The following is a 14463-nucleotide window of genomic DNA, read 5'->3' on the forward strand; positions in this document are numbered from 1 at the left end:
ACCGTTAGCAGACACATCTTATACCAGATAATGAAATCTTCTATGTTTCAGTAGAAAACTATTTCAATGGTGAAAATGACGTAGGAATCAGAAGCACATTCTGCTGAGACACTAGGTAGTTGACACTTTCCCGGACTGGAAAAACATTTCACAGGAAAGCATATAAAGTTATTGAGTCAATGGAGTTTGTTCTAAAAATAACCCATGCCTAGTGAAATAGCTTACCCGCCGCCACAACTCTGGGATCCTCGTGAGACTGATGCCTCCCAGCTGCACGGCTATCTGCACTCTCATTCCACCACAGAACATGAACTGCAGAGATAAACCGAGTTTTTCTATAATAGTTTTTAATAATATATTATCAACAATTGTGCTTACTGTAGAAAATTTATATACAAAGAAGGAAATTAAAAACTAGAATCATCTTAACCACCTAGATAAACCTCTGTTAATATATAGTGAAATTCCTTTTAAAAAATGGTGGTAGTGGGGATTGAACACACTGGTGCTTTACCAATGAGCTATATCCCTATACCTTTTTTATTTTTTATTTTGAGACAGGGTCTCCCTAAGTTGCTGATTCTGTCTCAAATTTCAATACTCCTGCTTCAGCCTCCTGGGAACCACTGGGATTATAGGTCTGTGTCACCACACCCAGCAATAATATGATGATATTCTGTCAATGGTATTAATTTTTTAAAAAATAAATTTTAACTGCTACATGAAAACATATATGTATATATCTATGGAGTATCATATGTTAATATTATATTAATGACTATATGAATTTCTCCTTATCCATATAACATCTTTTTTCCCAACTTCCTATTGTTGATTATTTAGATTATTCCCAATATTGCAGTATTCTACAAAATCTTTTCTCCCAACTCCTTATTGTTGATTATTTAATTATTCTCAATACTGCAGTATCCTACAAAATACTGAAATAAATGTTTTTTGTACGATATTATTTATAATTTTTTTATTACTAAAATTTAATAGCTATATAGATTTTGGAAAATAAAAGGAGATTAAAAAAACATATTTAATCTTACCACCCCAAAATAACCACTTTTCTATTTTGGTATATTATTTCCATATTTATATGTATGTATGCACTTTATGTTTCTATATCTACACAATATATATGCTTATGTTTATATAAGATAGAGGATGTACATAATACATCTGTATTTATAGTTAAGTATTATGGGTTTATTTATTACATAAATAGGGTCAAACCATGTTTTTCCAGGATTTTCCTACTATAAACAAAGCTGACATAAACCTCATTAGAGCAGCACCTACATGTATACCTATAATAATAGTAATGTCAATGATGAGGACTACTAACACTAATTGGGTGGTTACTATGTGCCAGGCCTGTTTTAAGCATTTTTCATGTATTGACTTATTTGGTCCTCCAAAGATCTAGGTGGTAAGTTATTATTACCAAGATGTACCAATCATGTACCAGTTTATACAATGCATATTATGTACCAATGATGTACCAATTTATACACTGCATATGATCATTCTTATATTATACTGAGAATGAATTTAAAAAGTTTGCATATACACATTTTCAGTAGTTTTTCTTATAAATTATACATGTCCAGTATAGAAAATTAAGATTAATATGAACCTATAGAATATACGAGTACTTTTTTTCTGACCAAACATTATATCCATATGTTTCACTAATTAAAAGTGACATCCTATTGTTTTAATCTGCATTTTCTTTAATATATAGGTGGTTGCTACCTGTGTGTCTACCTTCACATACATTTTTATTATCCTTTTTGCTTTTGAATTTTACTTATGGTGATTTGGAGCATGCAGAAAGTTTAAGCCTTTGTATAATAAAGGCATCAAGTTGATATTTTTCCTCTTACATAGTTTCTTCAACTAGAAACTTAGAAATATAGTCCCCATCCATGTTATTACATAAATTAATTGATATTTTCTTTTAATAATTCTGACTTTATTTTTACATTGAATCTACATTTCATTTTAATTTATTTTAGTACATGGTGTGAGATAAAATCTAATAATATTCATAATTTTTATCCCTTTCATATATTCCTCAACTTGAAAAACATTCTTTTTTATATATTCTAATTAGTTTCTTTAGACATATAACTATGAGAATGGGGTAGGCTTGAGATCTCTATTGAACATTTAAGTGAAAAGTCGAGGCAACTGGATACAATGGATCTTTCAAATATTTTATTAGCTCTTCTTAATCATCTATCCTACAAGATGAACTTTACACATATACTTTAGAGTAAGCCACAAAAAAATCTCTCTGAAATTTTCACTGAAATTACATTCAACTTTAATAAGAGTTAAATGCCCCAGGGCTGGGGTTATGGCTCAGTGGTAGAGTGCTTGCTGAGCATGCATGAGGCACTGGGTTTGATTCTCAATACCATATATAAATCAATAAATCAATCAATACATAAAACAAAGGTCCATCAACAACTAAAAAAATTTTTTTAAAGAGTTAAATTCCACAGATACGCATTATTAAAGTTTGTTTCTATCTATCCATCTATCCATCCATCCATCCATCCATCCATCATCTATCTATCCATGCTGGGATGTTATAAAGTTATTATCAGTCATACATATATATTCATTTTATATCTAATAATATTTTGGTCTTCATATTCCTGTAATTTGTATACATATAACAGTATTATTTTGAAGTAATGGGAAATGGGTAATTTTTTTTCCTTTGGGTTTCTCCACGTTTTTAGCATTTGTAAAAATATTTATTACATTTTCATTCAGAAACAATCTCTCTAACTTAAGTAATGTTATTTTGGAAAAAAAATCAAGAAAAGTATATTTAGAGGAAAAAAGCAAAAGAGTATTTTTTTAAGAATACTTCCAGTTTCTAAATATTGTTATTTTGATGTATCTTGGAAAACAGCAATTCTGCATTTAAAATAGGCTCCCTAAAGTATTAACATTCTAAAAAAGAAGATATAAGCTACCTTTTTCAAATCTTAAAATTGCAAAAAACTAAAAATGGGCAATAAAACTAAAATAGATATAACATAATGAAAAACTGAGAGAAAACTGACAGAAGAAACACAGATCACCAATGTACATGACACTTCCATAGAAGACATGGGTCAACTATACCTCTGTTGAGTGATCCATATTCTGTGTGGAAAACACCAACTAGTCTTGTGTAGCCTCGATCAACATGGGCATTGATTGCCCTTTAAAAGCATCACCCCACAGAGCTGGGCCACCAGGTTTCATTTGAAAAGTAGCCAGTTCATAGACTCCTAAAATAGGGAGAAAAATAATTATTTTACAGAAGATCTTAAAGGAATTTTTAATCAGGTTTGCTTGATTCCAGTAGCAGAGGGCTAAACCGTGTGTACATCTACATAACCTATAGAAACATATTTATGTAGTCATATTAATTAATTCTTTGCTTGATTTTTCCTTGCTTTCATGTTTAGAAAGCTCTTGTCCATGTTTAAGGGTCACTTGTTAGGCTTAATCAAAGAGAAGAAAAGGAAAAAGGACTAGAAATGATATACAAAACTATTATCTGAAATATTTTTAATCTAGAAAACTTTGTTGATACAACAAATATTGAAAAGTTATAATGAAGTCTAATTTGGAGTTGCTCAAGTATATAAGAAAATAAATTAACAAAAAAATGTATTTTGTAATCTCCTATGCCTTCCTCTTTTTAATTTGGAAAGAAGATATTTTATTCTTTGTATAATTTTCCCTTACAGGATTCCATTTCTAACAGGAGTTAGAGAGCAAATGATTGATCTGAAGTCATATCTGAGGGGTTTTCTGGGGGAAAAAAATCTGAAAGAAGGTTTTGCTATTCCTAAATATCCAAATAATATTGAAAAGATTTATACCTCTAGTCAGAAGTATAGAGAGGGTAGAGAGAAAGAAAATAGGGAATGAGAAGATCAGACAATAAGAAGGAAAAAATTCCAAAGTTACTAAAGAATTATGAACAAAACAAAGAAAATAAGCCAAAATTTGACAGTGCCAGAGAAGACAACTATTTTCAGACAGTGCTGAGAGCAGAGAGGAGATCTAAGTGAATAAGAATCCTAATACATGTTTCAAAATTCTTACAATCTAAAATACAAGTTGGGAATAATATAGAAAATAAGAAATTCAAAATTAGTTTATATTTTTCTAATCTGACTTTTATTTAAAAGTAGATTGAGATAATAGTTTCTTTAAATCAGTAAGAAGTAAAAGCAGCAAGAAGACATATCTTAAGGGATGGATTATTTTCAAGTTGATAAATAAGAAAGAAGAAGGCACAAAAGTTAAGACTACAGTAATACAGCTTGGCAGTTTCAGTAAATTTATTCCCCCTAGTCAATTTTATGAGCAAAGATATACTTAATGATTTAAGATTACTTGTAATTTGTAAAACAAATATTTTTTGTGATAGTGGGGATTCTACCTAGGACCGCACACATGCTAAACAAGTTCTACCTCACTGATGTATAGACCAGACCTTTCTAAATTTTATTTTGAGACAGTGAGAGCTAAGTTGCTAGGCTGGACTTGAATTTGGGATCCTTCTACTTCAGCATCTCAAGAAGCTAGGGATTATAGGTTGTGCACCACCATTCCAAGGTATTGAATACATTTTTATATTTAAATGCTTTATTATTTTGAAATCATAACAAAATTTCATACACTATCTTGAATCGCCAATACATGAAACATGCTCCCAAAGAGAAATTTCTTGACCTTTACCAGTCACAGAGATTCTTCTATAGTATACCTAAATTTACCAATCAAGAAAAAAATCTTAATTTGGAAAAATTCTTAATTAATATTCATACTTTAAGAGCAAACTAAAGATATCATTTAGTTTTATCTCAACAATCACAGTATGTTCCCATAAAACAAAGGATCAGCTTCCATGTTTGCCAGTGGAATTTCACCTTTTACCACTTAAGATCTTCAGTATTTCATTCATCTAAACTATAAATGGTGAAGAAGGAGGGTGACTTACCCTCTTTTGGAGGCTTTTCTAATTTGCACCATGGCACCAGGTAAGTAATCTCACTCTCTTGTTTATCAATGAGAGCCAAATTTGGAATGAGGAATTGTTCTTGCCATTCCTTATCTTCAGCCAAGGCTTTCCGAACTGCAGTTCGATGAGCAAAATTATCTATGGGAAAAAAGTATTAGGGAAAAGAAACATTTACAACTTAAAATCACCTATGGTTCTCTGGATTTCATCCAATCAGCAAACATTCACCTGCAGCATAGAGGAACCCTGTTATGCCTTTGGAGATACCAACATGAAGAGATGTGACATATGCCCTCAAGTTGCTCATGGGGTCAAAGGGAATAGAAATGCAAATGACTAGTGTAATGTCACAGAATGGGCTTCATGGATTTTATGACTTTGCAGGAGGCTGTGTGAATTAGGTAAATTATTGTATCTTTCTGCATTAAGTTTCTTAGTCTGTGTAATGGAAAGAATGTAACACTGATCTCCAGGCTTGTTGTGAAGATTGACTGAATTAATACACAAAGAGCTTAGAACAATGTTTAGCACCTAGTTAGAATCGATATTTGTGGACTATTCTTTTTTTTTTTAAACTTAATACTTATTTTTTTTATAATTTTTAAAAATTTTTATACACTGCATTTTGATTCATTGTACACAAATGGGGTACATCATTTCATTCTATGGTTGTGCACAATGTAGATTCACACCATTTGTGTAATCATACATGTACATAGGGTAATGATATCTGTCTTGTTCCACCATTTATATACCCCCTCCCTCTCAGAAGAATGGAGGAACTTTATTTTTTTTATTTTTTATTTTTATTGTAAACAAATGGGATACATGTTGTTTCTCTGTTTGTACATGGCATAAAGGCATACCATTTGTGTAATCATAAATTTACATAGGGTAATGTTATTTGATTCATTCTGTTATGTGGACTATTCTTATTAATTCAGTAGAGGCATTTAACTGATAGTGCTAGTTCAGAGAGAATGTTTTCCTTTGGTGGTGGCAGGTGGTCAAGTCAAGGTACACCTTGAATCAAATTACAGTAAGCGAAATTAAAATGTATTTGGTGAGTTTCTTCTCCTTTCAACAAATAGCTTTCAAAGAAATAGTGCTGATTGTCTTATTACTGGCTATTTCCCTCCCAGCACTTATTTGTCTTTTTAAGTTACTCCAATAGATATGGATGTTTACCCACATATAGGCCTAGTACTGTATTTACTATGAGGACCTCATAAAACTAATGGTTAAAGTTTTATATGGTTTATGCTGATAAGGACTAAGCCCTGTTTCACAGGACTTCATTAGCTTTCTTAATGGGCCATGATTTAACTTGTGGTACATCTAAGCATAAGCTGTGTTTTAATGGGCCTTGTTCTACTATAACAGGGAAAAACCCTACACTGTGCCATGAGAGGTATAGAATGAATATATTTTTCATAATAAAACATTTTATGAGTATTAATTTGGATACTGATGATCAAATAAACCATTCCATTTTTTTTTCTGAGAATAGAAGTTAACCATATCATGATTTATAACACTATAAATTCTCATTCATAATAACTGGAGAATTTGAACTAGAGGTTGTTAGAGATAGACCAGTGGGAGAAGTAATCACTAAACACACACACACACACACACACACACACACACACACACAATTATTTTTTAAAGACTTACTTAACCTGTATTTATCTCTAGTAATATAGATTCAAGAACTAAGTCTTATATAATCATGGAACACAGAATGAAATGCCTTTTCAGCAATGAAAGTCTGTACTGAACACTTAAGTGGGATGACTCATACCATACTTCCAAACGTGAAACACTTTATTTATTCTGCCTCCAAATTCTACACTCCAATATCCAATCAATTCAGAGTGAGCTGTCCGAAGATGCACATTTTTCTTAAAGTTTTCCAAGAACTCATTCATCTTTGAGGGTTTAAGAGAATAGGTACGAAATTCATAGAATGTTCCATCATTTTGCCTGGGGCCTGTAGCAAAAGATGAGCACACCTGAAGAAAGATAAAGCAAATTTAAAGATTTCGGAGAGAGAGGATTTATTATGTTGTGTTACAACCAAATCTGAGTTTGGAAACAAGGGACACAGATTAGACTCATAATCTATGTTTGTACTTGTCAGTGCTCCATAGACTTGTTTTTGTAGAAATGTCAATAAAAATAACTACCCTAAAATATGTTGAACACATAGCTACTCTTTCCTGGCAAGGGTTCGCAACCTTTAGCCACTTTTTCATGAGAAGTTGCTCAGATGAAGGCATTGGTATCTTAATGATACTTCTGTACTAGAGAACTACAACTGAAATTCACATAAATTTACAGTTTTTCCTTACTCGGCCAATATTTCATCTTTAGTCAGTAGTATCTGTGCTAGAGTTATGCATCTGAAAGTACTTTGTAAATTCAGCATGCATGCTATTTGGCAGGCACAATGAAATACTTACTAGAAGACCTTATAAAAAGTGGAAATTGCTATTTAGGTCAAAGTATTTGCTACATTCAGTGAATTAAACCACTGGTTAAAAATGCAGCTAGTAGGACTAGAATGCAGCTAATGTAGTTGGATGCTATGTGCTATTCAATTAATGGTAATATGGTGGTGGACTGTATGAATGCTAAAGAAGGAAAATTCAAGATGAATTGTCTGAATCATTATTAGTTTCTAATGAGAGATGCAAAGTGAAGCACATTTAATGCATCAGTTATACTAATATGATGGAAACATCCCCTAAGAGCCAGTCCTTTTGTAGTAGTAATATGCTCACTATGAGAATCTCTAATTCATGTTGTCAGTGAACTCAATATTCATTAGGGCATGTCTTGCCATAAATTATCTTGTATATGTACATGTGTATATATAAACATACATATATACATATATATGTGTGTGTGTGTGTACACACACATTCATATGGCATCATATACTTATGTAGGTTTCACTAGCCTGATCTAAGTACACCAGAAAAATCTTTTAAAACAGTTTTGGTACTCACAAAGTTACAAATTAGGACTGACATTCACTATTTGGTATATCTAATGAAAGGAAGCTTTGGCTCTGATATTTTTACACTTTATTTTCTTATGTGGCACCAAGGATAGAACCCAGTGCCTCACATGTACTAGGCAAATGCTCTACCAGAGCCACAATCCCAGCCCCTGCTCTGACATATTTATTTACAAAACACAATAGCAAATGGGTTTCATTTAATTGAAAATAAGGATTAATATTAACATCTCACTTGAGTCCATTCCATTCACGTCTGTTAGGAGTTATAGTCATATTGCCCAAAATGATTGTTTGCCATCAAAAACAACTGCAGCTGGTCCTGTGTTTGGTGGACATTCTGTACTTTTAAACCAAATTATAATAACAGAATGTTAGTGGAATAAACAACTGTTATCCAATTTTAAAAAAATCATAAATAAAATATGTCAAAAAATGAACCAATAGGCTTAAGGAACTACACATTTTAGGTTGGTGAATGAATTTGTATTTGGAGGACAAAACAGTTATTCAAATACACACACTAAAGTATAATCTTTCCTAGGAGAATATGTGTGTGTGTATACATATATGTATGTATATGTATATTTATGTATTTATACATACACTTATACACAGAGTAGAGAAACTGCATTGAGAGGGTGTGTGTGGGATTGTTATTTCCTGATTTTTGTTGCAGGGTTAAAACTGTGCTGGGGCACAAATCATCAGTGCCTCATACTCCCTTTAAATTAGGACTGTTCTTGCGGGCAATGACTAACAACAATTCATTTAGTACTTCCGTAGAAATGTAAAGTTCACAGAAAAGTTGTAAGAAAATAATTGTTGGCCCCGCCCCACTAGAGAGAAGGATAAAGACTGCATTGTTAACTAGGCAAGGTGACCCATGCCTGTAATCCCAGCGACTCCATATGCTGAAGGAGGAAGATGGTCAAGTTCGAGGCCAGGCTCAGCAACCCTGTGAGACCCAAACAAAAAATTAAAAGAGCTGTGGATGTAGCTCACTGGTAAAGAGACCCAGGGTTCAATCCCCAAAACAAAACAGAAACGGAAACAAAAACCCCAAACACCCCCCACCCCCCGACGTCTCCAGAGCGGTTAACAGGCTTTCTCCCTATTTGCCTTTGGAAAAGTAAAAGCCTAAACTTGGAGAGGAAAAAACTCTCTAGGATAAATCCACTGAACGAACTGAACAAGGCAGGATCACTGGCCCCATCTTAGACCTTTCTCATCTAAGGCTGAAGCAGTTCATGTTTGAGTGTCTTCAGGCTCGGGTCCCTGCTGGGCTTGGGGACCACAGCAGGACAGGAGAGGGCTGGCACGGTGCTCCCACCCTGGGACCCTGGCCTCCTCTCCAGGGTTCTCTGAAAAATGTCGCAAGCTGCGCACTGCCTTTCAAAAGTGAAGGCCAGTCGGGTCGCAAGCGGTTGGTGTCCTCTTCCTGCACCTTCAGTGCGGACGAGGCGACGTCTTGTCAAACCCGAATCCACTAAGGGCCACAGCGCCTGGGCCCTGCCACTACGGGGCGAGCGCTCCCGGGGCCGCAGCCGCCACGGTGCTTCGGCGGCGACCTCGGGGCTGCCTGGCTCCCAGGCCAGAAGAGGCCTCGGTCCAGCGGGTAGAGGACCCTGGCCCGCAGGGACCCGTCCTCCTCCACGGTCGCCGCCTCGCAGCCACAGTGCAGAAGCGAATCCGTCGCGCACATACGGGGGGCTCTCGCGCTCCCCGCCCCACCCGGCTCCCTGCAGCGGCCCGGGCGCGCCCCCGCGCGGCCAGTACCTGAGGCGCGACTGTGCGCGAGGCCCGAGTCGCCGCCAGGCAGCTCCGGAGGGCCAGCATGGCGCGGCGCGGGACGCAGAGGAAGGCAGCCAGCGGGCGTCGGGTGCGAGACGCTCCTCCTGTGGCTTCCTGACTGGAGGGCGCGGCGCTGGGCGGGACTGGACGGGCCAGCTCCGCCCCCGGCCCTGGAGGCGCGCCCCCGGGGCGGTGTCAGGAGTGTGGTGGCCCCTGACCCTGGGGCTCCCCTTCGTTTCCTCTGGTTCTTGCTGCACACGTCAGAGTTGAGGTTAGAATTAGCTGAAGGCCGAGCTCGCTCGGTTCCCCCTTCCTGGGCTCCACGCCGCCGCCCGGCGCAGAAGTGCGAGTGTTCCGTGTGCAGCGCGCGTGTCTGCGCAGGAAGGAGGCTGGTGGCCGCGTGGCGGGCAGGCTTGCTTTTCACATCCCGGGTTTCCTGACCGAGAGCAGAGCTGGGAGCCTGTCCTTGTCTTCGCTGAGGGTATTCTCCATCCTGCTTGCCAGCCCAGCATGGCTTGGAAGAGATTTAGATTAGATGTTTTACGAGCCTGTAGGAATGGAGGTACTGAGCCTGGTATGAAAATTCACATTTCATCGTACACAGATTGAGATCAAACAGTTCGGTAATGTTACTGCTGGTTGTCGTTGACGAGTTCTTCTTCCTCAAATGTTGGAGGGTGCACATTAGAGAAGCACCCGAGGCAAGCATATAGAGCTGGTTTTCTTTAAAGATAGTAACACAGACTTGGGGGAGGGGAGGTGAAGGGAACCATTGCTGGTGTTCTAGTATCCCATGAAGTGAGAGCGCCCTGCTCTTTTATAGACTAAAGTTTCCTTTGTTCTCCTGCTTGCACCCCCCCTTATTCTCTCTCCTTCCAGCCTTGGCCAAAAGGTGGGAAGGTTGGCAGGGGGAAGGGCCAAATGTAGTGATCCAGGCAGGTAGCAGCCCAGGGGACATTAATTTACAACTCCCGGTCTCAATTTTGGGAGGGGTAGTATAGGTAGGTAATCTTGGCAATCAAAGGGCTCTGGAGACATTGACATTCTAATCTCCCAGGGGAGGTCTCCAACTTCCTGTATCCAAACTGGCCTCCATTTCCTTGATTCCACCCAATTACTTATCTATCCTAACTGCCTGTCTTCAATTCTGTCTTCAGTATGACTCAATACAACCTCTCATGTAATCCTGTCTGTCATTATTGGTTTCCACAGTAACTATTTTATGTTTTAAAGTTGTTTCTTCTAATTCATGTTTCTATCTTTATCAAATAGGCATATTGTGGTGCTTCATAATTTTTCAGTTGTAGCTGATGTTACAAGGCACCTGCCTGCTGAAAGACTATCAGATGGGAACACGTCTGGATTCTTGCATTCAGGCCAGAAAGATTTCAGACATGTCACCCTGAGTGAGAAGCATGACTTTATTAGAAGGGACAGCAAAAGGGGATACTCTCAAGGAAAAGAGTGGGTCCTCTGGGAGGAGAAGGATAACTTGCCCTTCCAGCCTACCGGTTTTATTGGGGGCCCTAGGGAAGTTTCCAGAAATTCCCATCTAGGTTCATCTCTTGACTTTTGACTGACAGCAGGATGACATCGAAGCCAGAATTAAAGACAGGCAGTTAGTGTAGAATAGGTAATTGAGTCGAATCGAGAAAATGGAAGCAAATCTAAGTCTGCGAAGTTGGAAACTGCCCCAGGGAGAGTGGAATGTTCATGTCTCCAGAGCCCTTGGATACCACCCCTCCCAAGAAGGTTGTTATAGAAGCAACTCCTGAGCAGACAGACAGCTACTGATCAATGCCCTCTGGGCTGCCGCTTCCTTCTTGCGTAACACTCCACTTTGACCCTTCCAGACCTGCTCACGCCTTGGCCATTCCACCAGTGATACTGCCATTTATCGATGATGAGTTCTGCTTCCTCAGATGTTGAAGTATAACACCAGAGAAGCACGCCGAGGCAAGCATATGAAGCAGGTTTTATTTAAAGGTAGTAACACAGACTTCTCCCAGGAGGGAGAAGGGGGCCATGGCTGGTGTTCTGGAATCCTAAGAAGTGAGCACACCCTTCATCTTTTATAGATTAGAGTCTTCTTTGTTCTGTTTTCTCCCCCCTTATCTCTCTTCTTCCTGCCTATGTGACTAGGCCCAGGAGATGCTGGTGAGATGGCAAAAAGGTTAGAAGATGATGGGCCAAATGGAGCTATTCATGTAGGTAGGGGCCCAGGGGACATTAATTAGCAATGCCCTGTCTGCAGCCTTTTGAATGGGGTGTTATAGGCAGGCAACCTTGGTGATCAAAAGGGCTGTGGAGATACTGACATTCCAGTCTCCCTGGGGTGTTCTCCAACTTCCCAGAGTCAGATGGCCTCCATTCCTCAATTCTACCAGATTCCCTATTCCACACTAATTGCCTCTCCTCAATTCTGGCTTCACCAACATCTCCCAGTCACTATACAGGATGGGGAGAAGTGAAAAGATAAGGGAGAAGAATGCAGGAGAACAAAGGAAACTTTAGATGTATACAAGAGGACAGAACTTCCTCTCCCAGGGATTCCAAGTTTGGGTTCCCTTCTTCCACCTGGGAGAAGTCTCTTCTACTGTTCTTTAATAAAGCTTCTTACTGTCTACTCTATACTTGCCTTGGTACTAGGGTTATACTTCAACATCTGAGGAAGCAGGACTTGTCAAGGTAACTGATAACCAAAGGTATTAACATCAGACTTTCAAGTCTCCATTGCACATGACAACTCTAGGTCACTGTGGCTACTGCTGATTGGTTCTTATTGAAAACTATTCTCAAGATTTTATGGTTAGGCAAGTTAATGGTACCTGCTTCTAGATTTCAGGACTATCTAGGAGGCTATGGTTATTAAAACATGGTTGAGCTTCAGGACATGCAAAAACATTAGTGGAAACAAAGAAGTTTCTTGAATTAGGACACACATAAAAGAAATTAAACAGAGAGGCATCAACTAGGATATTGTGGAGGATAATGGAATGGACCATCATTGATTCGTTGTTTGAATTGGGAGTTGAGGAAACCTGAGAGTTGAACCTTGTACATTTATTTGTGTGGGGCACAGAGGTCATGTGGAGGGACACTAAAATTGGGAGTGGGTACAGCATAGAGAAGGAGGGCACTGGTGAAGGGTTTTTGAGGCAGTGGCAGAAGAGATGTCCTGAAGCTCCTGTTATAGGAATCACAGCAGAATGACTATGAGGTCACAGGACACAGGTGTGTATGGCTGATGTGGGTGTCAATAGATTCATGGAGGAGGGAGATTGGTGGAGGTTCAGTGTGTGGCTTTAGCTCACAGGGTGGGGAACTGAGGCTGTCTTTGTGATCTTGGGAAAACGCTCACAGCCTCCCCTACCTGCCCTGCTCTATTGCAGTATGATTGACAACTAAATGTGTATTCTTTTAAGGTGAAAAAAAAAAGATTTTATGGTTGGGGGAATTATCCTTATCTGCTTGAGTTCTGGAATCTGGTTTATGTAAGGGTCACAAAACACCACCTTTCCCCTAGCCAGGCAGGGATGCAAGTAAATTACTTTTTGGTAAGCAGGCGGGGGTCAGCACAGTGGGCCCAGTTTATAAAATTTATTCTTTTAACTTCATGTTCCCACCACTCACATCTGCCTGTTCCATATCCATAGTATCTATTGATTTGTAAGATGAGGATTTAAGTTTCTTCACACCACTACCAAAAGTATACTTCTTTTCTCATGTTTGTTAATGTTTACATTAAAAATAATTCTTTGATTATATTAACCTACTTTAGTCTATATTATATTAATGTTTACTAACAGTTATAGTAGTACATATGTTGTAGAAATATTGCTTACATCATTAGGACTACAGAATTACAGGGTTATCTCTGTAAGCTTGGTGGGTCTTGGCGGCGGGACCAAATGTAAGCTCAGGTGGGCACAGTTAGTGGCCAAATAAAATGGGACAGAAAGTGGCCAAAGCAAGCTTTATTGGAATTTGACTCTCGGGCGAAATTCCCAGTCCCCGGGGGGTATAGGGACCTGGAGAAAATCGCACGTGGCCCTGGCTGTCCAGGGTTTTTATAGACTGGGATGGGAGGGGGTCCTCTTGAGTGACAGGTGGGTGTGAAGGGTCAGTGGAACTTTCCATCCACCTTGCTGCGAATTTTCTGGTCACCTTTGGTGGGCTGGTCTTTGTTCCGGCTGCTCAGCTTTACCCGATACAGTTGCCTACTTTCCGACCTAATAATCTCATTGTATTATTTGTGCTTTTTTGGAAGGACTTTTGCATCATCTCTTCAGTGGAAAGGAGCCTTTATAATATTATTAATTCTGAATGTGTTTCCTCAATTTTCCCAGAAGATCTATTTTTAACCAAGCAAGACTAAATAATGCATTGTTTGTCAGAACTGGATCTAGATGATTAAATTTATCTCTAATTAGCAATTTAATTAACTCCACTCAATTCAATGAGTAGTTGATAAATTCCTTCTATTTTTTCCAGATAGTGTGATATTGAGGGAAACAAAAGTCAAAGTTCCAGTACTTTTGGAGTATACAGGTTAGGGGAAAGATAAAGAGAAAATATATCAGGGATTAATAGA

At 38.3% G+C, this 14463-nt stretch overlaps 2 protein-coding genes across 4 annotated transcripts in view; one reads left to right on the plus strand and one right to left on the minus strand.

The window, feature by feature from the left end:
* Positions 1-10304, minus strand: LOC124964251 (protein NipSnap homolog 3A-like). The gene is given in 7 exon segments (XM_047524211.1): positions 1-312; positions 3154-3237; positions 3240-3302; positions 5030-5188; positions 6855-7065; positions 8966-9033; positions 9855-10304. Coding segments are annotated over 6 exon segments (642 nt in total). The 5' UTR covers positions 8987-9033; positions 9855-10304; the 3' UTR covers positions 1-208.
* LOC124964252 (phospholipid-transporting ATPase ABCA7-like) overlaps positions 10148-14463 on the plus strand; it is a 20463-nt gene continuing 16147 nt past the window's right edge. The window contains exon 1 of one of the 3 annotated variants that reach the window (XM_047524212.1): positions 10148-10443. In XM_047524212.1, coding sequence (XP_047380168.1) covers positions 10405-10443 — 39 coding nt within the window. In that variant the 5' untranslated portion in view covers positions 10148-10404. Of the gene's footprint in view, positions 10444-11554; positions 11856-12030; positions 13104-14463 lie in introns of those variants that run through there. The other 2 variants (XR_007104909.1, XR_007104908.1) reach the window with 2 other exon arrangements.

This window comes from Sciurus carolinensis, chromosome 14 (genome assembly GCF_902686445.1).
Source record: "Sciurus carolinensis chromosome 14, mSciCar1.2, whole genome shotgun sequence".
Lineage (NCBI taxonomy): Eukaryota > Metazoa > Chordata > Mammalia > Rodentia > Sciuridae > Sciurus > Sciurus carolinensis.